General features: G+C 40.9%; 2 protein-coding genes across 7 annotated transcripts in view; one reads left to right on the top strand and one right to left on the bottom strand.

Moving 5' to 3' along the window:
* Positions 1–25,786, bottom strand: part of MCPH1 (microcephalin 1) — a 211,573-nt gene that overhangs the window by 76,955 nt on the left and 108,832 nt on the right. The gene's annotated exons all lie outside the window — the stretch shown is intronic.
* Positions 1–25,786, top strand: part of ANGPT2 (angiopoietin 2) — a 50,019-nt gene that overhangs the window by 4,321 nt on the left and 19,912 nt on the right. For both annotated transcript variants that reach the window (XM_047772249.1, XM_047772250.1), the window contains exon 2: positions 23,869–24,024. In XM_047772249.1, the coding sequence (XP_047628205.1) occupies positions 23,869–24,024 (156 nt within the window). The remainder of the gene's footprint in view (positions 1–23,868; positions 24,025–25,786) is intronic.

Raw genomic sequence — 25,786 nt, 5'->3', positions numbered from 1 at the left:
CTGTATTTAGTGTTAGAAGCAAATTTTGTGCATTCAGATAAGATGACCAGACCTTCTATTTAAGACTGCAAGAAAATGATCACTATTATTAGTTAATTATACATTGATGTCATTAGAGTAAGGAATGAAGAGATGATTAAAGTTTCACTGTGACAGAGGAAGTACAACATATTTAAGGTTGGAAAATGTAAATTTAATATGTTGTTTACTATATACTTTGTAAGATACATAGTATAATATATGCTTACTACATATATTACATAAATGTTTGCTATATATAGTTATATATGCTATTATATATTATTTATATTACATACAATTATATATTGTACATAGTATATATTATATATATACCACATATAATTATGTATATATGGTGTATATGTATAATTAGAGAGAGAGTAGACATTCGCTATCTATTGCCCATGGTTGAGTAGCCTCTGGTTATCCAGTGAGGCTGGTGATATACTGGATTAACTGTGTAGGTACCACACTGGGGAGCTGAGTACTTGCCTGCAGTCTCGAACTAGGAAATGGACTTGTACACACAATGTCTATGATATCTCACTTCCTGCTTAGTTATGACAGAATTCAGAGTCTCCACACTGGATTTTGAAAATTGGCTGATTTTTATCAGTACGGTTCTTTACAGTTTACCAATAGGTTGTAATCCAGAAGTTTATTTGTAAGTCAGTTACTATACTATACGGAACTTGACAAAGATACTGACCTTCTAGATGGTGATCAGATGCTCAAGCTGGCCAGTGGTGCTTATTTTAATCCATAAAATACCTTAAATTTTGTATATTTGTAATCCAAAAACAAAAGTTCCTATCAACCCTACCAGCATATGGATAACTTAAAAATAGAACAAAAATAGAGAGTGATAGATAGACAACATTAAAGAGCCAAAACTTTAAACCAGTAGAAAACAGGAAGTAAATTCTCCTTCCTCTTAAACTTCAGTCCCTTTCTTCAAGATGGATACTTAGGGATGTATACTAGCCCTTTATGGTGACAAATTTAATATCAAAACGAATGAATTTCCTTCTTAAAACATGTACTGTGGCATTATACAGTGATCAGAATTTTTTGGGGGAAGCTCACACGTGACATAAAAGCAGTTGAAGTAAGAAATATTATTTAGGGGAAAAGAGCAAAATCTGGAAGACCGAGGTAAAGGCGAATATGGATTAAAGGGATGTGTGTATATATATGAAGAAAAAGCGGGGGGCGAGAAACTAGGTGTGATGGAATCTATCAACACAAAGGACCAGGCAGAACGCAGGACGACTAATCTGACAGAAAGGAGGTGGTTTATGTTGTTTCACATTCTGGACAGCTTTGAATCTCCTGGGTTGGGATCAAGGGGGTAAATGCAATGAATGATGAACATGTACAGGCTGTTTCCAGATCAGGTGCTCATAATTTGCAGACACCTATATTATTTATTGATAATAAGAACTCAACAAACTATTCTCTCTTACAATAAACATAGACATATAAGCTTAATATATTAATTAAATAAGTAATGAGTACACATACTTATAATAAGTGTATATAAAAAGCATATATTATATAACTTATATACATCTATGCTTACAAAATATAATTTATATTTTTCATTACAAGTGAGTCATGCACACACAAAAATAAATACTTGGATTGTGTAGCACTGTAGTAAGGACTTATTGAAAAAAATCTGAGTATTATTGGACCCAGGCAGTTCAAACCCATGTTGTTCAAGGATCTACTCTGTGTGTATTACATATACATATATATATTTTTTTCTCTTTTCATTATAACCTTCTTTGACCTGAAGGAACTTGACAATACAATTTTTCTCCTAAATTAGTCTAGAATTCTTCTAATATTAAGAGAGCTACTCAATTTTCCAGTGACACTTTTATCACTGGTGTAATAATAGTAATATAACAGGGGACAGCAATCAGGTGGCACTGAAAAGTTTTAAAGCACTTTCCACACCTTACCACGTTTTGTCCCAAGAAGACCTCTAGGATACAGACATGGTGGCGATAGTCCCACCTATTTGTCATCACTCCTGAACATGGCTCAGGGGAATATCCACCTGCCCTGCAGTGTGGGAGTCTTGGATGAACTACCTGCAGAGGAAAACCAAACACGGAAAAGCACGCATATCCCCTCCTCTGATAAAAGGCAGAATTGTACATGCAGCTGGAAAGACTGTAGAAAACTGTTGGGAGAAGTGTGGATGAATATGAACATAGTGTTATTTCTCAGCTCATTAACATAAATGACTGAATATTGCTCTACTCCTCCCACCCCTTTGGGGCATTTCTGGTTCAGGGCAGGCGTCATTAAAGTTCACTTATTTGTTCAAAAAATATTTATTGGAGGCCTACGTGTGTCCAGACAGTGCTCTTGGTGATTGGGGTGAGTCAGTGGGGCGAAGACTAGGGTCTGCCCCAGTGGGGAACACGCTGCATTGTACCACATTCTTGTGGGAACACGTGGGTCAGAAGGTCTAAGTGCTACACAGAATAACCAGTAGAGGAGATGGGGAGTGTTGGGGGGGGCAGGGGGGGAGCAGTGCTAGGCAGTGTGGTCACTCCATCGAAACCTCTTTTATAAAAGGAAAATCAGTCAAAACTACTTCTGAAGGATCATTTGTCCTGATACCAAAGCAAGAGGTGGTGATTCTAGGAAATAACACCTATACAAAGCATGCATAAGAATATCATGCATTACTATTTAGTACATATATATGCCTATATAAGGATGATTATTTTAAAAACATGCTGTGTATACTGTAATAGTATATATACCTATACCTATCTGATAACTGCACCTTTTTAAAATGAAAGATAAAAAAGGAATCGGTCCAAGAGGTTAAGTAACTTGGTTGATGTCCCAAGTCAGTGATAAAGGCAATTCCCACCACCTATGAGTCCTGCCTTAGGCCAAGCTCAGGTGTTCTGGGGCACACCTTGGCACTTAAATACCAGGGCACACCAGCAGTCCTGGAATATGATGCCCATTGTGTGGAAGCCTGGTTATTAGGTAACATACACAATTCTTCCTATGTGGGGATGGTGCTAAAGCTGCTAAGAAAAAAAAAGCAACTGGAAATTATCTTGTGTGTAATTACATGAAATTCCACTCTGTAGTTCAAAAGAGTAAAAACAAATTGTATGATAACCAAGAGAAAGTATGAAAATTCTTACAAACTGTACCTATCATAACAACCCTTTTCTGGAAGTCGACTGAGGTTGCTAGCCTGATTTTCACAGTACCACTTGAAAGTCTAGGCAAGTAAAATCCAGGCCCAGGAAAGTAATGTGGGACCTGGCCTGTCCTCTACTTGACTTTATACATGAGGATATATTTCCCATCTAGCATTCTACAGATGGATATAATCAAAAACACCTTGACACCATATTAGTGTTTGTTTAAAGTGAGAAAATAATGTCAAGCTCAATGATTTCATGTAATCAAAAGCAGTTTTTTTAAAAAAGTAATGTTTTTAGAATCAAAGTTACATTTATTTGGATTAAAGTGACTGATTTATATATAGTTTAGAAATAAAGGGGTGAGCTCTCCTCAGCCACCTGAACTGAGGTCAGGTGTGCTAGCTGTCTGTCTTTAATATTTTAATTAGATATTTCCCCATGAAATCATCTTTCTTTCTTACCCTAATCCTGGTATGCACCACTGACTAAAGACATGAAATCCACTAGAAATCTCTGAGAAGTGGGCCTAATCCTTTGACCACCATCACCCCCTCAACCAGCTAAAACCATTATCTCTACAATTCAACTAGAACCCAATTAAAACCTCTGTAGGACCCGCCTGGGGGCGCCTGGGCCAGTAATTACTTTCCTCCAAAATCAGTCTCAGTCCTTCCTTTGAGCAACCCTTTCACTGGTCTGAGAACTGCTTTCAGAATCTTTTTATCAACTTGACAACTTAACACTACCAAGTGTTCACTTCCAATGTTTAATACTGAAAGCAGCAATCAAGCAAACTAAGTATCCACATTAAGAATATAACCTGTCATCTTTTTAATATGTCATGTTACATTTTCTCATAGACAATGGTGATTTTTAAGGGAAGAGAGATTCAGATATAGAAGTCTTGGGAAATACACTACTTTATCCTGTTGACATGGCTTCCTAGCATTTTCCATTGTTTATATGTGCTGAATATTCACATTGGTCTTTTAGGTAGAGGATCTTAAGTCTTAGAAGAGAGTGAGTGTTCAACCTCTCCATTTCTGGATTTTGTCTCATACTGTCTAGACCATATTAACCCTTACTCACATATTAACAGTCTTTCTGATGGGCAAGGGGCTATTCCAGTAGGCTGGCTTAACTGGGTGATTAGCCTGCTGACAAAACCTATCACCTATGTCTGTCTGTCTTAAGATAAGTACTTAGTATGCCAAGACATGCATTAATTTCCTTATGAATGTTACAGCAAATTCCGGGTATGAAGGTTTAACTGAATTATAGGTCAGGCTCTGTACGTCACTAGTTAACATTTAGTAATAGGCTGAGCACACTTCACATTGGAGATTTCCACTCTGGCCACCAAAAGCACAGTTTGGTGGTTGGATTCAAGAGCAAAAGAGGAAGAACCATGTCCCGAAGTTGTCTAATGTCATGAACCCACGCAAAGAGGCCACCCTCTTTGTATGACCTGCTGACATGTGTGGGGCTGGTTCTGCACTGTGAGCTGTCCACTGCGCTCTGAGGAGTCTCAGAGACCCTCAAGACCACCATCCTAAAGGAAAAGGGAGGAGGTGAAAAAACCAAGACCATTTCAGAGTTTTCATTTTTGGCCCCCACCAGCCCTAGGAATTGAGTGAAGTAGAGCAAAGAGAATTATGCGTTCCTATTCCCCCAAATTTGGAAAAAAGACATTCTATACCAAAGAAAGAGATATCTTGGACATGACTGGTCAGATTCAAAGAAATCTAAATATAAAATAAACCCTGTTTACACATGAAGTCAATGCTATTATTGTTAACAAGCATGCTCTGGGCGTACTTGTAATTTTCCTGCATTTTAGTGTCTGCATTAAATGTGCAGATGACTATATAACCAGTGAGAGCTGGCTAGGTTAACCATGCAATCTGCAGCTACAGAGTACAAGTTTTTTACTTCCTTTGTTCCTCCCTATATGTAGTAAATAACCCTTTCTAAAAAAGCGCTAATTCTTTAGAGCAGTTTTAGGTTCACAGCAAAACTAGCGGAAGGTACAGAGGTTTTCCATTGCTCCCTACTCTCCCCTCCAACACACGTGCCGTCTCTTCGTCACATCAGTGAACCTCCACAGACACATCACCACCACCCAGAGGCCATAGCTGACGTTAGGGTTCACTCTTGGTGTTGTACGTTCCATGGGTTTGGAAACGTTATGTTGATATGCATCCACTAATATAGTCTCATACAGAGCCGTTTCACTGCCCTGAAAACCCTCAGTGCTCTGCCCATTCATCACCACCTCCTTAACCACTCTCCCCCACAACCACTAATCATTTTATTGTCCATGGTTTTGTCTTTTCTGGAACATGACATAGGTGAAATCATACAGTTTACAGCTTTTTCAAGTTGCCTTCTTTCACTTAGTAAATGCCTTTTCAAGCATGATTAACCATACATTTATTTAGTGATCCTTTACCTTGATTATTCAACTAAGTTAACTAGCTACAATTCCTGTGGTGTACCTTAGAAACATAAGGTTTTCTTACCTATAGCAGGGACCTCAGAGGATTATCATATGTTTCAAATAAGATGATAAATGCAAAGGTGAGTTGGAAATTGTAAGATGCACTTCAGGGGCCATCACTGCAATTAACTTTAATAATAATACCAGAAACACACATATCAAGGTCTGTACTCTATCTCACTTTAAAGATTATAATCCCACTCAGATTTACCAGGTTAAATGATCTGACTTTGTATCTCAAGGCATATCTTCACTCTGTAAGACAATGAACTTTCAACATGGAGGAGCATAGTTTTAAGTATGCTTGTGAAGCGCCCTGATTTCTATCAGATGATTGAGGGCCTCTGCAGAAACACCACGCTCCAAACGTGTGTGACATCTTCCCCTAAACCATCCTACTTGTGCCCCATGCTTGTAGGTAATGCCATGGTCCCATGAAAACAGTCAGGCTTTATAGTTAAACTTTTTAAAATCACTTCAGCTTTCAGGAAGCTATGAGCAGAGCTGCTCTTCTGTTTTTCTAGAAGACCAATGGCAGGAACTAAATGAATATTAAAGGGCAGGCTTTCCAGGGTTAACTTGTCCACTAGCACATCATGATAGAAAAGATTTGAAATTCCTAAGAGATATTGTTTCCTCTGGGCTCCTGAAAGCATTTTCTCTGCCATTAGGTTTGTGGAATCAATAGATATTATCAACTCTTGGTTATCTGCTGGATAATTATAAATATTAGTATGAAGATAACTGAAGTATTGCTGTGAGTTTTATTAAATATTATCTAGTCTTTGGAATCTTGAAAAATTATTACAAACAGATGTAGCTTGAAGTTTCTCTAAGCAAAATAGTCTTCTTAATGGGAAATTCTGGTACAAAAATGATGCTAGAGAGAAGATATTTTGCTGAATAACATAAAATAATCAAATTCAGACCACAAGTCAATTATCTATGTTTAACATTTGGTTTTTGTGTATGAAATTCCTTATTATTTTTAGCTACTAAGGAATAGACTCTTAAATTTCCTAAAAAAATGAAATAAACTCATCCAGTCTTAATTCAATAAAGTATTAATAACAGGAATTCCTGACTCCAGTTGATTTTAACTTAACTGCAAAAGTGCTCTTAAAAGCAGTGACGACTGGGCTAATTATGCCACAAATTAAAGAATTAAGACTAATCAGAACACCATCCCCTCAGAAAACAATTATTCACTTTGTGATGTGTAATTAATTGTCCGTTCTGGGTTAGGACAAGCACGAGAATTCTGTATGTGCTTTTATCTCTAACTGGACAATATTTAGTGTGTATCATTCATTTACTGCTGCGAGATGAGCCCACCATTGGCCACACAGGCTTTACAGCTGCTGGGGGCAGAATGGGTGGAGAGTGCACTTCTTCTCCTTTCCCTCCTGCATCCCAAGTACCACTGCCCTTGAAACAAATGGTCTCTGGATGGGGAAGAAAAGGTTGAAAACATCTGCTGAATAATCCATTCCCTCTACTTAATGGGGACACTTTCTCTATCAATTTCAGTTTTAAGTGATTCCAAGTCCTAGGCAGGCAATGTGGGTCACCCACGACAGCCGTACAATAGCCCAGCCTCACTCTCCATCTCCTCCCAAACATGGGGGCTTTCAGCTCTTTACTTTGAAGCCAGCATCCTTCACTGGCTTACAAAGTCTACAGAGGTCTTGCAAAAAATAAAAATAAAAAAATACTGTTCATGTGACAGCAGTAAGGAGAGGTCAAAAGAGAGAAAGGCTCTTTTTCCCCTTCGTTGCTGTATGGTTGTTACCGTAAAACGGTAGAGGCAGGAGGCTTCTGGTCATCAGGAGAGCAGCTGGCATTTACCAGGTGCACACAGTCTGGTGACATTGGCTCATTTAATCTCAGACAGCCTACTGAGGATGGCTACTGTTCTTCCTTTAGTGAAGAAACTCAAGCTCAGGGTGGTATCAGATGGCACAGAGTTGGCAAAACTAGGATCGTTTACTTCAGAGCTTCTGAAAAGAACACATCTTTTTGAGGGAATCAGGAGGGCTAAAAGACTTAAGAGGGGTCCCCTAAACACATGCCATTCTGCTATGACACATGATGTCACACTCCAAGCATGTCCACCACCAGGAGTGAGCAAATATGGGAAATGTGGGCAACAGCGAGAAGACCAATTTGGGTAGGTATTATTATTTTTGATGCTGGGAAGTGTTGATGTATTAAGTGACTTGCTAGGTTCTAAAGCTTATTGGGCTGCAGAGCAGGGCTTTAAATCCAGGTATATCCTACGTCCAAGGCTTGCAATTAATGGCATTGTTCCACCTCCTCCCAGCTTTGCTTTCTCATTCTCAGGATTGAACCTAGACTGAGAAGCAGGACAGTAAAACTTGGGTGATTTAAGCCTCCATATGACAGAGATGTTGTATAAGTATGAATGGCAGCTGCCACCCTTTGGCATCACAAGACTTACACGCATCTAACACCAAGATGTCAGCCAGTGAATCTGCAGACAATGGCACATACTCAGTATATTTTCAGATGCAGGGAGGAATTCATGAATAAGCAAGTGAAGATGGTGAAATGGAAATACAACTCTTGCCAAGACAGCACTCTAGGAATAAGGACGGGCAACATAACAAGTCTTAAAGAGCAGGACTTACTCCATTCACATGTGTACTCTGCTCCCCCAAACATTCGACCAGACCAGCTCAGCCCCCGCCATTTCACTTAGATGCTGGATTAGACATGCCTCAGACTTCAAGCTGTCTCTCTTTTATGGAACCTAGAACTTTTTTTGGCCACACCCACAGCATGCGGAAGTTCCCAGGCCAGGGATCGAACCCACACCCTAGCAGTAACCAGAGTGACAGCAGTGACAACACTGGATCCTTAACCCACTGAGCCAGGACGGAACTCCTAGCACTTATACTAAGTTCTGTACTTTGCATAATTGGAATACAGTATATATTCTTTCTTGGCCTTTTTTATTATTATTATTATTTCTGTGATTCATCTGTTTTGTTTTGTGTTTTAAAATTTGCCCTCTTCCATTACTACGCAGTGTTTTGTCATATGAGCATGACACAAGTTATGTACCCACTGCACTAATGCAGGTGGGTACTTTTGTTCTTTTATGGAAGCCAATGCTTCTTAATTGGAAAAACCCACCTATTGTCTTTCTTGTGCTCTTATCTATAGAATCTATACGGTTAGATGGTTGTAAAGCGTCCTTGAATGATTCCCAAGACTAATCTACCTTCTGTGAAAACCGTTCTTAAGAAAATATGTCACAGAGTGGTCTTATTCCTGAGGTGCCCAGAAAGAACTTTTGAGGAATGCTTTAAGTACTGGTCAAACATAACATAATTCCATGAGGGTTACAATGAGAGGTTAACAAGGAGGTAATATTATAAATTCAGCAGACAATTGAGGAAAGAAGGGGCTATATAAACATTCAATGGAAAGCTTGGGCATGAAACATAGGCCTGACGGGTATGATCTGCCACTCTCTCTGGCCTTACCGTTTCTTCCCCTGACATCACCATTTTCCAGCATCAGAGAGACATGGTGCTGTACATAACAATTTCCAGATTGGAGTTTGCTTCTGGGAGAACCAGGATTTTCCCTTTACAAACCTTTCTAAATGGTGGTTCACTTCAGCATTATGAAAACCCAACAGGTGTACTTTCTGCATCATGAGTCATATCAACTCCCCTCTCAACATGGGAGGCCTGACTTTGCTTCCCGGGCAGTCACAGGGACCACTGAGACCACAGCAATGGGGCCATAAAATCCAAAGAGCAAAATCCAAGAGCTGAGGTCAGCTGGAGTACAGCTAGTGGCCACTGGGAAGAGGGATTAAGATGAGGCTTCACATCTCAGTTATGAGTGTACCACTGTCATTTTCAGGACATTTCTGAGAGTAGCACAGATTTTTCCTCCAAAGCCCCTCACACTCTAGGAGACTAACGATTTAGGGGTTCAGGAATCATTAAAAGGGGTCTACACCTGCCACCTGGAAGTGCTGGGATGCAGGACAGGCATTTTGGAAGAAAACTTCATTTATGTTCTAACTTTGGCCTCCTTAACCCCAAGTGCTCCTAAAGTCACTCCAGCAGAGGGCCAAGATTCCAGCAGAACCAACCGCTCATAATTGGATTTCCAAAGGGCAGCCAAAACTCCAGTGTAGGTCCTTCTGCCGAGGGGATTCAACAAAGACACCAAGCCACAAAGTTTAAGCTGGCATGTGGACCATGTTAATTTGAAGCCAGATGTCTACAGCTGAGGGAAGCTTTCAAGAATTCACTTCCACTGATAAAATTAAACTGGTTGCAGGATCAAGACCAAATCACAGCAGTGACCACAGTGATTTTTGGTTAAAAAATGGGGGTAAGATGAATCATATTTTGATTGAAACAAACAAATGAACTCCAACAATGGGAAAACTTCTGCTACAGTTGTCTACTTCTGAGTGACTCCATCCACACTTCCTGTGTGCACCCTCACCCCTCATCCCCACTTCTTGTATGAGCCCTTACTCCCCCAACCACACTTCCTGTGTGAGCCCTCACCCCCACTTCCTGTATGAGCCTCACCCCACATTCCCACTTCCTGTGTCACCCTCACCCCACATCCCCACTTTCTATGTGCACCCTCACCCCTCATCCACACTTCCTGTGTATGCCTTCACCCCTCATCCCCACTTCCTGTGTGTCCCCTCATCCCTCATCCCCACTTCCTGTGTATCCCCTCATCCCTCATTTCCCACTTTCTGTGTGTCCTCCCCCCTTGCATGTGAGCTTGTTGTTCCCACCGAGTTGGTCAATTAGGACTTGGGCAAATGAGTGTCATGGGGCTCTGAAAAAAGCAAGGTGGTATACTGCACTGTCATGCACTGTCCCTCAAAAAGCACTTGTTGGTATAAATATCTAAGCTCCTAAAGAAGAAGTAAAGTAAGTCAGCCCTTCTAAGGTGGCCCAAAGTAATGCTGTGGCCCCTCATCCCACTGATAACTCTTGAAGTTTTTCCTTCAAGATGTGAGTTAAATTCAAGCACGCAGAAGAAAAAGTTAATTCTGAATGACATGCTTTTTATAACTCAATGCAGTGGAGTGAAAGGGGATAGGAATTTTCCACTAGCTTCCAGTGGAATAGACATGCATGCAAGGCAGTAGGGTTAGGGAGAGGGGGCAGACCTCCAGAACTGAAACTAATTATGGGAAAATGATTCAAGTCCCTTTTACCACAAGCATTTGGAGAATCACACTGAAGATTTATTTCCCAAATTGCTTTGGTGTTCAAATAAATTTGGCTTTTCTGTATGTTATAAAACTAGTTCAACTTTGAACAAGTGAGGATGGCAAGCATGCAAACTATAAATTACATGCAGAAATGGACCACATAACTTTCGTGAAACTGGCACACATTCTGTACTTCCACTACACCCCTACCAGAAACACATCAGCCTGGGGCAATTGTGCTACCCCACAGACCACATGCATGTGTCTCTAAGAACGTTCTCCTTGAGCGCTCTGTGCCTATAAAAGTCGTTAGCCTAAGAGGAAATACCATGCCAAACAACGGGCTTGCAAGAAACATGACTGTTTTTCTTAATGGTTTCTGAAGTTGGGAAAATATTCAAGTATACATCTTAATGAAGAGTTAATATGATTTACTAGGTCTTTTTGATTTACTGGTTTTCCAATAAACATTATTAAATCATAGCGATAGCAATTAAAGACAGTACCTGGGTTGGAGGAAGGGAAGGAAGAGGGCAGACTGAGCTTACATACACTCCACTAAACGCAAGCTTCTATAATACTGTTCTAAAACTCAAGTAACCCGCTTATTTACGGAATGTGTTTGCCAGCTAGGCACTGCCTGGCTTCTCCAACTTTGGAATCATATTTGATACCACCGCTCCCCTTTTAAGTTTCATTCTGATTTCTGTACAGTACCTGCTTTTTATAATAGCAACCACCAAAACCCCAGCTTTGCTCAGTGGCACAATCTAATAGTGTTGAAACTGAGCTACTTTGAGGTACTAATTCTTCCAGTAACGGACAGATGTTGAGTATTGTTGTCTTTCCCTTGAATATTTAAACTATTTCCAGTGCTCCTGGCAGTTTGCTGCACGGACCCAGGATGGCTCAGCACACAGTTTGTGAACTGTGCTTATTTGTTCCATTTAATTTTCAAACGAACATAGCACTATAGGCATTTATAGCCTTACTTTGCCGGGGAGAAATCTGAGATTTAAACAAGCTGACCCAGTTGCTAGTATGTGGCTGAGCTTGGATGCACATCCAGGTGAGCCCGAGTCCCAAAACCCACGCTGTATTGACAACCCCACAACAGCGTCAAAAATTACAAATCTAACTGCTTTCCCACATTAATCCAACACAAACCAAGCTACTTTATTCAGGTTTTTTATAATGCTGCTTGAAAGCAAGAGCTACTTGAATTGGAGTAACTCAAAATATGACTCAATTCAATAAACTATTCATTTATTTCGCTTTTCTCAGAGTAATTTGTACTCATTCCAATGGGCAATGGGTAGCACAACTATTCGAAGGATAAATCATTTTCTTCCTACACTTGAAGTCACTGAACTCCACCAAAATGCAACCCATGACTCAGACATTTATTTATTTATTATTTATTTTTAGACTAATGGGAACTGCATGAATTCTTTCTTGGTCTTCCAAGAGCAAATGCCTTTTATGCTTGATCCGGAAAGAATAGACTTTCGGAATGTTAAATTACTCATATACCTAGCTGAATACTTTGAACCTTCTTTGGACAGCTGGAACCGTTTAATCTTCAGCTCTCTGCAGACGGTCACTTTAAAACCACTTTTTCAAAGTTTATTTCTTTAGGTGGTATTTTGGTACAACCAGAAGAAAGCTACAGACAGTGGTAAATAAAATCACTCATAGTAACTAGGGTCATAGTGTCATGGCAAAATTTGTCAAATGTTTCATTTTTAATACCCTTTCCTTTAAAAATATTTTGATGGAGGTCTAAAACACAGGAAGCATATTAAAGTACTAGCCTTAAAGCTAGACAGCTTTGTGAACTTTTAAAATGGAGTTTACTCATGAACCTAGCACTGAGATCAGGACATAAAATATTTGTAGCCCCCAGAAGTCCTTCTATGTTCCTTCCTATTAGTAACCTCTTTTGCACCCTCCAAAACACCTCCCAACCAGAATCATTATGCTGACTTTTGTCACCATCAGTAGGTTTGGTCCATTTTTGAACTCCATATAAATAGGATCATGTGCTAAGTACTCTTTTGCTCTGTGGGATGCCGATGATAGCATTTAATTTTACCAGCGATTTGTTATTTAAAAAAAAATTGAGTGGCAGTACACTAACACATCAAACCAGTCCCCAAAGAGCAACATTTACAAGTCAAAATAATTCTATTATGAGGAAGAAACCAGTGAAAATAGCTCACCGAGGAATGCTATTTAGCAGTTTCAATTTGGTGTCATACACTTGGCTGCAAAATATTCGAAATCCCCAGGAAGTGGACAGCCCAACAGACTCCACATGCAGCAAGTTAGCATGTAAGAAAGGTTCATTTTACAGCAAGGGGTGACTCTACATGCCATATGGGTGTCTGTATTTAAATGGACTCCTTCTTAGAGTGAAATTTTCTTCAAAAACTACTTTAAGATGATAAGTAATCATATAAAAATATAATTATGTTCATTTACACTCCATTTGAAGCAGTGACATCTTCACTTTACTAGGTCAGATTTTGCATCTCTATTCTTACTCAACCACTGGAGAGAAAGTGACTCCCCTAGTACATGAATGGCATGCTCCTGAAACAAAAGATTGAAATAAACTCCCTCTAAAAATGAGTCAGAAACAACACCATCCCTGGAACTGGTATTTTGTAAAGAGAAGTTTGATACAACATATATTTTGTAGCAAGACACTCTTTTATTTAGGGTCTGGAGGTCTTAGAAGAAGTAATTAGAAGCTCCCTCATTTGTCCAAAGTCTTAATCACTATTTGCAGTCTCTGCTGGAGGCTGCTTTTCCGCGGAGACCAACTACAGCCGTCCCCTGTTTCTCTGGACCATGAGCCTCAAAGAGAAGGGGACATGAGTCAGGTTTCCCTGTGGTCTTCTAATGTGAATGGCTGGACTAGCAAAACATTTAAACGGTGAACAGTAAACACTTTGATATATACTTGATACACTTCTTATCAAATTTCAGATCACAAAATAGTTATAATCAGATAAAGAAAACCCCATATAATTCTAATTGCTACATAACTTGGTAATTTAATATTGTTTTGCTTTTGTTGCATTGTTTTCAATTAGAAATTTTTTTTTACTGTTGATAAGGTTTAAAATAAGTTGTTAAAATGCTTAAAATACATTATAACTTTACAGATTAATCTGCAAAACACAAACAGCCTAATTAAACAAATAATTTGTATTTCTAATGTGAGTTTAGTAAAAAGATTGATCACTTTTAGGTTGCTCTGCTTCTGCAAAGCCCAGGCAAGTATATGATTCCTTAAAGCACATGCACATAGGCCACTGAATTAGGCAAATAAATACAAGAACACGAAAAAATTTATAGCTTTAAACCCTTGTGAGGACTGAACTAGAGGTCAAATTAGAGATAATCTAATACAGTAGAAGAGGTAGGCTTTCCCTCTTTATCGGTTCAGAGAAGTATGAACTTTAGCTGTTATACAATCATAAAATTAAAAAAGCCGCAGCTATGGCTTTATGAATATGAAAAACAAAATGAAAAGAACACACATGTCTAAATATTTCACAGCGTTGTTACTGCAGCAACTCTGGAGCATGATGATGAATGAAACTCACTCAGCTCCCCCACCACATATAAGCACCATCACACACTTGGCTTATAGAAATGTCAGCCAGTGGAGAGAGTACACAGACACACGCAATATCCATTTACTCAAATCCACCATCAAGTAGATGGGATAGTGTTCGGGCAAGAGAATATGAACAGTTCAGAAGAGAGCTATCAGTGTGTTGAGAAAATACCCTAAACATAGATTTTTGCTGATGGTGGGTCAGTAGTACATCATCATAGACAAGGCGTGGAAAATGTTATTGCTAAGTTTTCATGCAAGTTAATCCAGTGGACTCTGGGCAACTTCCAATACTATCCTCAAAACGGTCTCTGCTGGAGTTCTCTCCACCTTCGGTTTGCCAGCAACAGAGATAAAGCAGCAGAAGGGCTTGGCTGGAAGTCTGCTCTTCTATGCTGCACTCAGCAGGGTGTGCAAGACCCAGTTCTGAAATTTCTCAAGCATTCCCATCTCCATTCTCAACCCCTCCCTCCCCTTCTTTTCAAGAAACAACACAAGCTTCCTGCCTTCCTTATAAAGAACTATTTGTCTTGAAAGTATCTTCAAGACAAAAATCATTTCAATTCCTCTAGCCTCTTCCCTTCCATAGCCATCTAGGATAACTGTGACAGTATACGTTTATTTCACGTTAAAAAGGGGAAAAATGCTGGCTCCTAAGATGATCACACTGTTTTGCCCCTAGAAATCTACCCAGGATTTTTGCAAACCCACATAATACAGAAAGAGTCAGCAGAAATAAGACAGAGAAAAGACAAATAGCCTTTGGGATCTGAATACCTCATCACAAAAGTAATTTTTTCAAAGTAACATGGTTAACACTTGGCAGTACTGTTTTAGCTGAGCACAGGTACATCAGTGCTGGACTGGCCATCGGGTCACCAGGGTTTTAATTTTCACTCTGTTATCAGCCAGCCCTGTGATCCAGGCCTTCAATCCTCATTCACATAATGAGAGAGTTCAACAACGTTACTGGTTTCCAAGGCCTTCCCTCACCCCTGTTTTTGAAGGTGTGCCACCCCACAGACAGGTGACAATGGATGGATATATCTCTGTTTATCTCCACACATGAAGATGTGTGTATGTTTATGAACATATACACGATGTTTCAAAGTTTCTGCCTGCCACAGAAAGACACTAAAATATTTACTTTTTTTTCCTTGATGCTTTGTAATTTCAGAGAGGCACTTTAGTTTCATTAAAAAAACAAAAAACAAAAAACAAAAAAACAAACCTCCGGAGCTGAATGTCAAGATCTCCCGCTGTGATACTGACAACTTAGTTCTACTTAGAGAGGAGAGGACAGTTTGATGTTCCCTCTCTACCTCTGTAGGAGCATCACTTGCTTCTCTCGGGCCGAGAAGGGTATATCTTGGGAATCAAGCCACTGCAGGAGCCACAGAAGGTCTCGTGCAATCGGCCCTGTGGCGGGGTTGAGGGAAAGCTCCTCATGACTGGCTTGGCCTGTCAAGTGCATGTTCCACCTTCTGCTTTCAGTGACATGGCCTCGGTTTCGTCTCCAGCCTTAGCCTTTCTGTGTGTTAGAAACACCACCATGTTCAGAAGGGCAGCATCACCAAACTGCAGAGGTCAGGGCCTCAACCCCATGATGCCACTGACCAGGGTCCTAAGCCATTCCACCTGGGCCTCACCTCCCCTCACAGCAGATATGGGTCCAGGGTGGGTGAGGTGCAAGAGCTCCACCTTGGGTTTCTGCTCTGTAAACCAGGCCTATGGCATCCCTGCTCCCTGGGAACACCTCTGGAGACCACATGCAATCTTCCCCCTCTTTCAGCCATCCCGGGAGGCAGTCAGGGGGCTTCAGGCCCCAGACTCCCACTTCCTGCCTGTGAGCACAACCCAAGAGAGGAAAGCTGAGCTTGGCCACCCTACCCAGCCAGGGGGGAGCGCCCTCTTGCTTTCCCCAAACAGGCAGTTCCAAAACTGTCACATGGAAGGTTCCGTGGATCTGTCACCAGTAGCCACAGTGTGGTTGGCAGAGTCCACGTGTTTGAACTGGCCTCCTCCTTCCTGCTCCCCTGGCCTGTCCTCCAGCTGCTCCCTGGAACCACTTCCTAAGTAAACTTCCTGCGTGTATGCCTTTGTCTCGGGCTCTGCTTTGGGGAAACCCAAGCTAAAGTAGTATGAGAATCAGATGAAGTTAAAGTACATACATACACATATAGAAAAGCATTTGCAATTGTAAATTGCTGTAACTATTCTTGCTGTATATAAATGTATACATAACCCTACAGCTTCTGCGGCATTTTATTTGCTCCCTGACTTACAATTATATGTACGGTCCTGTGAGCTGGAGTTCTAGCAGATATTTGGGTAAATATATATGTACCTTAAGAGCCCTTTTAAAAGCCGCATGTGTAGGTAAGATGTCACCCATTTTCCCATAGGAAATAACCAAACAACCTTATGTTGCTATACTAGCCTCATTATGCTTGCGTCTATTTTTAAAAGCTGCTATTGATGAAAAAGAGCTTTTTTTTTTTTTTTTTTTTTTAAATCAGTAGGAAATGACTGGAACACTTTGAGGGGAACAATTCATTTTCTCCTTAGGTTTTGGAATGACTGATGGTAAGGGTAACATACAAAGAAGCAAAAGAGAGGGAGTGTATGAGATAAAACTCTCCAATTAAATAACAGAAAAGAAGAGGTTGTTATGCTCACAAATAAAAGCAAAGACATATGGCTCACCGGAGCCCAGATATATTGGTAAACTTGAATGATTTACAATTTTATCTGTCACAGGAGGAAGGGGACAAGCCACCAATGTGAGGACAGCAGGAGCTGGTGACTGTAGCTCTACTCCTTATCACGTCTTCATGTTTATAGCCAGCACTAGCACACTTTTAGCTTCTTTATGCTAGTGAATACGGGAACAGGGTTATCTAGACATAGTACCAGGTAACAGGATGGCACTCAGAAAGGATGAACAGAAAAAAGTGAAAAACAGGTCAGAACAAATTAGTTTTGGGAAGTGGGGGTCCACGTTGTCACAGTGGACAGAGGCACATGTGCTTACTAACCACCCAGAAAAGCTGCGCTGTCAGGGTCATGCTTCCCAAGGTCTTGTCTGAACCACACTGAACAGGACAAAAAGGGCCAAAGTCACAGAGTCAATGGCAACCAAGTGCTTTGACGTAGTCTTTTCTGGGGGCCATGAATTCAAGTACGGCATCAATACAGAGAGGAAACAGAGATGACCCCACTCACAAACACATAGGCGAGGCATGCCCTCTACCTGCCTGCCAGGTCTGAAACAACACAGGTTGCCCCAGATGTGCATCTCCCAGCCTTTCCCCCTTTAACCTCGGCATCTCTCCTTAAACACTGCCGAGGACACAATTGCTCGGGCAATAAAACCTCTACATTAAAAAAACAAATGCTTATAAGGAAGGAGAGGAAAGCCCAGATTTGCTACTTTTCTGTCTGAGGACCTTGAAAATGTTTTTGTTTCCTCATGACAGGGAACCGAGAACATTAGGTCATAAGCCTTCCAAACAGAATATCCCTCCATTTAATATAATCTTGCATTCAACTTTTCAAACTAATTATAGGAACAAATGTTTTGCTCATTGTTACCAGGGCATGTGGCTGGAGAGTAGCAACAGGGTTTCAGGATCCCAAGCAAACAAGAACATAGACCTGTAGTGTTCGGAGATTTAAAAATCAACGCAACAGAAAAGAAATGTTTTTAATATCAAATCCTAACACACCAAGAGGCAGGGCTCGAGGAGGAGAGCGTGCAGGGGTGTGGGGTCTCACTGCAGAGGGGGAAAGGCCTCCTGGCAAAGGAGGTGCAGACTGAGGCTGGAGGGATGGAGCTACCTACCTGGCTTGGGACACCCAGGAGGCAGGTGTGCACGAGTGCATGCTGCCCGCCAGACTACCTGTACCTCCTCCTGCAGGCACAGGTAGGATTTAAGCTGTGGAGAGATCAAGCTGGCACTAAGCTCCCTAATGCATGGGTGGAATGAGGGCTGGTAGGGGCTGTGTGACAATCCAGGAGACAGAGGAGGGTAGAGCCTGGGGGATGGGGGTGGGGTGGGAGAAGGCATCAGATAAGGGGGATTCCTGAGTTAGGGAAAAACAGCCTTTTCTGGGGTATGAGAGTAGAGGAGAGAACAGTTACAATATCTCGTTGCCAAACTGAAAGGCTACAGAGTGCAATGTTCCCAGTGAAACCTCAGGTTATTTCTTGATTTCCCTGGGAAATTAGGTCATTCAGATGGATGAAAACAAATTAACTAAAAAGGCCTCAGATACGGAGGTGTATTTAAACAGAAGCCACCTCTCAGACTGACATCAAAATACTGAAGTTGGGGTGGGGAGTTTCGTGTACTATCTCTGTTTTCCTTCCTCCGGACAATTTCAAGATTACTTTCCTTTTGGTACAAAAATATCAATGATAATCTTGGGTAAGAAGGAAGATAGCCGGGGAGCATTTCCGTGTGTAATCAATCTGCCATTGTTGCTTCATTAGTAGACTTATTTCTGTCAAATTTGATCTTTTCAAATGTTGGGGAAGTAATAAAAAACTTAATTCCAAATGAAAAACTTCAGGATATACTTTATGTACATATATATTGTGTTAAAACATTTTCTTCTGGTTATTTGAATTTCATTGTGTTGCCTACTCTTAAAGATGGTGTTTAGGGTGTAACTCTTTTTTTAGCAAATCAAAAGTAAATATCAAGCAAGAATCTATGCAACTATGGTCATAGCAATAGCCTTAAAATGTTAATTTAAGTTTGGATAATCCATCTGAGTCTGAAGGAAAGAAAAACAGCTCAAGGACCCACACTTGGAAGCGCGCTTGGACCGTTAATTAAGACGAGGACAAAATGACTATCCACCCAGTCCTTTCAAACTTGTGATGGGAACCTTTCCGAGGCACTTGGACTCCCAAATCGGAATCACTGCCTAATCATCTTCAGACATGGGGGTAATGTCAAACATTTCTGCAAAATATGAGTCTGCAGAGCCACCCATGTGAAACGAGAAAGAACCATGTCCCTCTCTGGGGAGGTTCAAGTGTCTTGGAACTGTTTTGATAAGGGCGGCTAAGTGCAAACAGCAAGGACGGGAAACGTTTGCAGAAGGAGAGTGGGAGCAGGACGCTGCCAACGGAGGCAAGATCTTATTTGCCTCTGGTGTTCCTGTTGTGGCTCAGTGGTAACAAACCTGACTAGTATCCATGAGGACTCAGGTTCGATCCCAGGCCTCGTTCAGTGGGTTAAGGATCTGGCATTGCCATGATCTGTGGTGTAGGTCACCGACACAGCTTGTATCCTGTGTTGCTGTGGCTGTGGTGTAGGTCAGCAGCTAGAGCTCTGATTTGACCCCTAGCCTGGGAATTTCCATATGCTGTGGGTATGGCCCTAAAAAGAAAAAAAAAGAGAGAGATCTTATTTGCCTCATATTCCTTCTTGTCCTAAGACTTCCTTATCCTAGAATGAAATTTCATCAGGCAGATGTCTCTATTTTTGGGTTTCAGCCACAGAATAAAAACAGGAGAAACTAAGCAGAAAGACATTCCAGAGCAAAGAACTAGAAATGAGCTAATTTGTTAGGGTTGAGAGGCCAGGGAAATTTTAGGATACCCCTATCTGCGTGGATCAGCCAAAGAGGCTTCGTTTCTGGATTTGGAATTTTGCTTCTACACATGCAGTGATCAAATAGGAAAAGGCTGCATCAAATAGGAAATTCTCACTTGGAAATGTTCATTTTCAACAATGCAGACCAAATGAATGTCCAGAGTCTTTCTCTCTAAAAATTACTACTAGTCTTTGGAGGGAAAAAGATTTTTTGTCACGATGCTCCTAGGAGATGAGATAAACTCGGCATTGGTAATCTTCAAATCGAGGCTTTTCTGTTGGTAAAAAAGACCCTTTCCCTTACTTAACTGTGTGGTAGGTGGTCTATCTTTTTTTTAAGGCACTGGGGACTTTGGATGTTGGAAGGCACACTCACACCCATCTGGGGATGTACCACCTCTGGCATTAAAAGGCAGGAGGTGAGGTGTGGCCTCTGGGCTGAACCACCAGTCTGGTGCAGGCATGCCTGTGCAGAGGCACCTGCGTCCACGTTCATGAGGCACCAGGGTCCACAGGTAGAAATGAGCACACAGATGAGACATGGAAACAGCCGGCAAACATCAACTAGAGTAGCTATGGTTGTGACTGCCACTACTGTTTCTGGGACCAAGTACATGCTTCCTTGTTCTTAAAGAACACTCATATCCATTTCTCTTAAAACCTTAATTTAATTTAGTTGCTTCAAGTGTGAAAGCACAAATCTTTACCTTTCTCTCCAAGATTTCAATTAGTTAATAATTGGGTCAGTATCATATAGAATTTTACTTAATATTTCGTTGCATATATTGGATACAGAAATTATATATGTATATACTATATATGTGATAGCTATGTACATACATTAATTGTATACATAGATCTATAATTTGCTTTGCTGAAAGATTAACCTCCCCCTTAACACATCTTATACCTACTTTCACACACACACCTTCTACATATACTATGTCATCCTGAAAAGCTGTAAAATAGTGACTTAAAAATCATGTATATTCTATTGTTTTCAAGTTTAGAGAAAGATATGGCTATAAATTTAGGAAATTTTATTTTTTAAAATTAAGTCTTTTATGTCTGTCAAATTTCCTGAGTCTAGTTTTAAATAGGAACTTAACTTTAAAATGTCAAATTATAAACAATCCTCTCATGCCTCTTGATGGCTGTAACCACACTTGACTCAGTAGTTCTCAAATTGAGGTGGGGGACGATTAAGGATTCATTTTTGTCTTTTAGGTATGTGATTTAGAGTGACAAAACATAGAATCGTTATTTATTTATTTATGGTTGCACCCGTGGCATGTAGAAATTCCAAGGGCCAGGGATCAGACCCATGCCATGGCAGTGACCCGAGCCACAGCAGTGACAACGCTGCTAAGCCACCAGGGGACTCCAGAGTCATTTTCATTTAGCTCTTCTATACTGAAATCAACAAGAAGATAAGATTTATACTAGTTTGTAAAGTATTACGCCAGAGTGTGGACTTAAACCAAACTCCAGCTTGAGTATATCTTCAATAGTTCTAAACTTCCCAGAATAAGTCTTTCTAAATATTATCTTTGCTGGGTGTTAAGAGTAACTAAGACAACTCTTTTGGATGATTTACATAGCTTTAACTTTAACCTCAAAAATTCCATTACTCCCATGGTAGTGATGGGGGAAGCGGGTGGAGAGAAGAAGGAATGCAAACGTCGAACTATGAGATGTTTTAAATCATGCATTTAAATTGTAAAAGTTTCAATTTTTAAAAGCGGGAAAAAAGGAAAAGGAAAGGGTGAATTAAAGAAGAAAGAACATAGTCACTTAAAAGCCTGAGCTGTTAGCATTAGCTAGTTAATAAAAGGTTATTGAGAGTATCCCACTTCAGATTTTATGCAGTCTATATTATACCTGTTTGTTGGACTGCCAAGTAATAGTTCCTGATTGGTTTTTTTTTTTTTTTTTAACAATGATCTAATCTATTTGGACTCATATTGAGAATAAAGGCTTCGACTATAAGATTTTACAAAGCATCAGAGCTCTAGTAATTGCTAGGTTCCATGCTCTATTTGATCTGTCCAAGCAAGGGAGAACCACAAGCGACAGTGAAGCATCACGACAACCAGCATGAGGGAGGAAGGCAGCACGTGGCATGGAGTCGATGCAGACGAGCAATGGAAACAGTGAATTTACAGCTCTCACACCAATTCTAGGACCTGGCACCAGCTCCCAAGACACAATTCAAAAATAGCACCAACCAAGAAGCCCTTGACCCCATGGGGGAAATCCCACCCTGCCCCTGACATTTTCTCACTCTCACAGGCAGAAGTACAGAATACTCAGTGATTAACATTTCAGGAGAAATTAAGTTTGATAACTGGCTCTATGAATGGTTTCTCTACAGAGAATGACAAGTTTCAAAGAAAGGCACTATAAGCATATTTTTTTTTTTTAAAAAAAAAAACGTATTCAACTTGAGTTAAAAAATTTTTTAATTATAACTTTGTACTTTAGGCCAATGAATGGAACTGTGGCTCCCATCATTGGAGCATCAAGAAAACTCAAGAAGAAAGGAAGTTAAAATTTAAGTATCCAAAGTTATACAAGCACAATACCTTTAAAAGCATAGCTTAATGAATCCTTAAAATGTTCCTCTGACCAATGAGAGACTCTATTTTATATAAGGACACTGTGGCCCCCCAAAATTGAGCAACTTACTTACAGTCCAAGGCAAATACGGGAGCAGATGTGCCTGGCCCAAAGCCCACGTTCTCTTCCCGTGCGGCTGGCCTGCACTTATATTTAATTATGTAATTTTACTGCCAAAGACATAGGTATCTGTACCTACAGCACTGGTGTCCTGTCACTTCCTGACATCCTTACATGAGAGTGTTAAAATGAGCTGGTGTGCCGTTGACAGGAACACACAGGAGAAGAATCAATCCTGACTGGCATGTGACCTGATTAATGGACTGGGGTAGAATTAAGTCTGCCTAATTTGGAAAATGATGAAACTTGAAAAATGCACACCTGTTAGGAGAAACTTAATAGGTCTAATGAGTGATGACCTATGTAAGAGGGAAGGCAGGTAGGGCACTGCAGACTGTGGCACTGAGTTACCCTTCCTCACGCTTTATCTCAGAGATTCTTCTAAAGTCTCTATTTTGAGGGAGATCTCTGGTGGCTCAGCGGCTAAGGATCTGACGTCACTGCTGTGGTACGGGTTTGATCCCTGGCCCCATAACTTCTGCAAGCATCAGGCATGGCTGAAATAAATGAATAAATAAAGTCTGTATTTTGAGAAACCACATATCTAGAATGTGGGAGGAACAGCGATGTTTCTTTGTACTAGATTTTCATTTCTTGCATAACGTGGACAGGGCTGCAGAATGGTCTTGACACAGTGAAATCCCCGATGCCCTTCCTACTAGACTGCACAGCCACCGGCCTACCCCCCCATCTGCCACAGTGTGGACTTGCAGGGGCCTCAAGTTTGTCTCACACACACGCTGCTACTGAGCTGCCAGGTGCTGAGTCAACATAAAATCAGTCTTTTCTTGCTTGTGATCAAAGAACAGCAAGATTTCAAAATCAGAGCAAGGCACAAGTCTTTCAAGAAATATTTTACAAGACAGAGAAATGAATTAGCAATAAAATCATTGGTCATTGGACTAATGACTGTCTTTCTGATGCGTGTTTTTTTTTTTTTTTCCTAGCTTGAGAGCTACATCCAGGACAACATGAAGAAAGAAATGGTGGAGATACAACAGAATGCGGTACAGAACCAGACTGCTGTGATGATAGAAATAGGAACCAACCTACTTAACCAAACGGCAGAGCAGACCCGGAAGTTAACTGATGTCGAAGCCCAAGTAAGTAGTGACACAGGGAACAGGATGCCTGCGAGCCAGATAGTAGCGCACAGTCCTTACTTAACCAAACAATGGAAAGGCAAGGAAGGCTCAAGTATGGCAGAAAAAAGGATGGCTTGATAAGAAATTAAGAATTTGTATTAAGATAGGAATTTAAAAGAAGGAAATACATTTTCATTTTTAATACTGAGGTTAAATTACCTTTATCCTACTGAGGACATTCAAACCATTTTCATATTATTCATCCTTGACTACAAGACAGACATTCCTCTGCTTTGCTGGTATTGGATTCTAGATAAACTTTTCTGAGCCCTTAAGTTTTTTGTGCATTTGAGACATGAAAAGCACTGAGGCAGAGTCCTGGAAACTTTGTTCTTAACTTGAACTTGGGAGCTAAGATGAAACCTAAATCTCACAGAACTACCAAAACAACCTGGGGTGTAAGTTAATGGAGAAAGAAGTAAAGAGAATAGTAAGAAGCAGCAGTGGGAGTTCCCGTCGTGGCGCAGTGGCTAACGAATCCGACTAGGAACCATGAGGTTGCGGGTTCGAGCCCTGCCCTTGCTCAGCGGGTTAACGATCTGGCGTTGCCATGAGCTGTGGTGTAGGTTGCAGACGCGGCTCGGATCCCTCATTGCTGTGGCTCTGGCGTAGGCCGGTGGCTACAGCTCCGATTCAACCCCTAGCCTGGGAACCTCCATATGCCTCGGGAGCGGCCCAAGAAATAGCAACAACAACAACAACAAAAACAAAAGACAAAAGACAAAAAAAAAAAAAAAGCAGCAGCAGTGGAGGCACAGACTGTGTTTGACCATCAGCCCAGAGCCTGGAGTTTTCCAAATCTTAATAAGGCACTACCTTTCCTGGGCCTCTGAGGCTGTAACTATGAAATGGGAGGGCTACCATTTTACCTTTTTTTACCTCCCTTTTACCTTTAAGATTCTGTGAGCTACCAATTAATAGCAGTAGCAAAGAAGAATATGAAATATGAAGATGTTAGAAGAATAACAGCGAAACATTAAAACAAAGTTCATCCAGAGACACCCTGCATGACACACATGTGGCTGAACAAGAAGAGTGCAGATGGTAAAAATCCCCCTGTTGGAGGATTCATGGCAATGATGAGTTCAAGCCTCGTCACTGGGGGGGCTGGCTTTCTGGTTCCTAAACCTGGTTTCTTTCTTTCTTTTTTTTTTTGTCTTTTGTCTTTTTTGTTGTTGTTGTTGTTGTTGTTGCTATTTCTTGGGCGGCTCTCTTGGCATATGGAGGTTCCCAGGCTAGGGGTCCAATCGGAGCTGTAGCCACCGGCCTACGCCAGAGCCACAGCAACGCGGGATCCGAGCCGCGTCTGCAACCTAACCACAGCTCAGGGCAACGCCGGATCGTTAACCCGCTGAGCAAGGGCAGGGCTCGAACCCGCAACCTCATGGTTCCTAGTCGGATTCGTTAACCACTGCGCCACGACGGGAACTCCAAACCTGGTTTCTTTATAGGCTTATGAAGTTAGTATCTTCCTACTCTGAGTTATAAATAATGCTCCACAAAAAAGTAGATTTAATTGTGAATGATTTGCATGACATATTATTCTTAAGCGCTACTTAAGGTAAAGCACCAAGAAACGCCAAACATCAGCCAGGAGGCTGATGAGCTAAGAGAAAGCATTAGTCTGCCACCTGTAATGAGCCCCCAGGCAGTTTTTCATTGTCACGGAGAACTGTTGGATAAGATAGAGAAAACAGCATGGAGTGGTAGAATAAAAGGT

The sequence above is a fragment of the Phacochoerus africanus genome, chromosome 3, assembly GCF_016906955.1.
Source record: "Phacochoerus africanus isolate WHEZ1 chromosome 3, ROS_Pafr_v1, whole genome shotgun sequence".
Lineage (NCBI taxonomy): Eukaryota > Metazoa > Chordata > Mammalia > Artiodactyla > Suidae > Phacochoerus > Phacochoerus africanus.
Note: the sequence above shows the minus strand (reverse complement) of the source record. Positions and strands in the feature narration are given on the sequence as shown.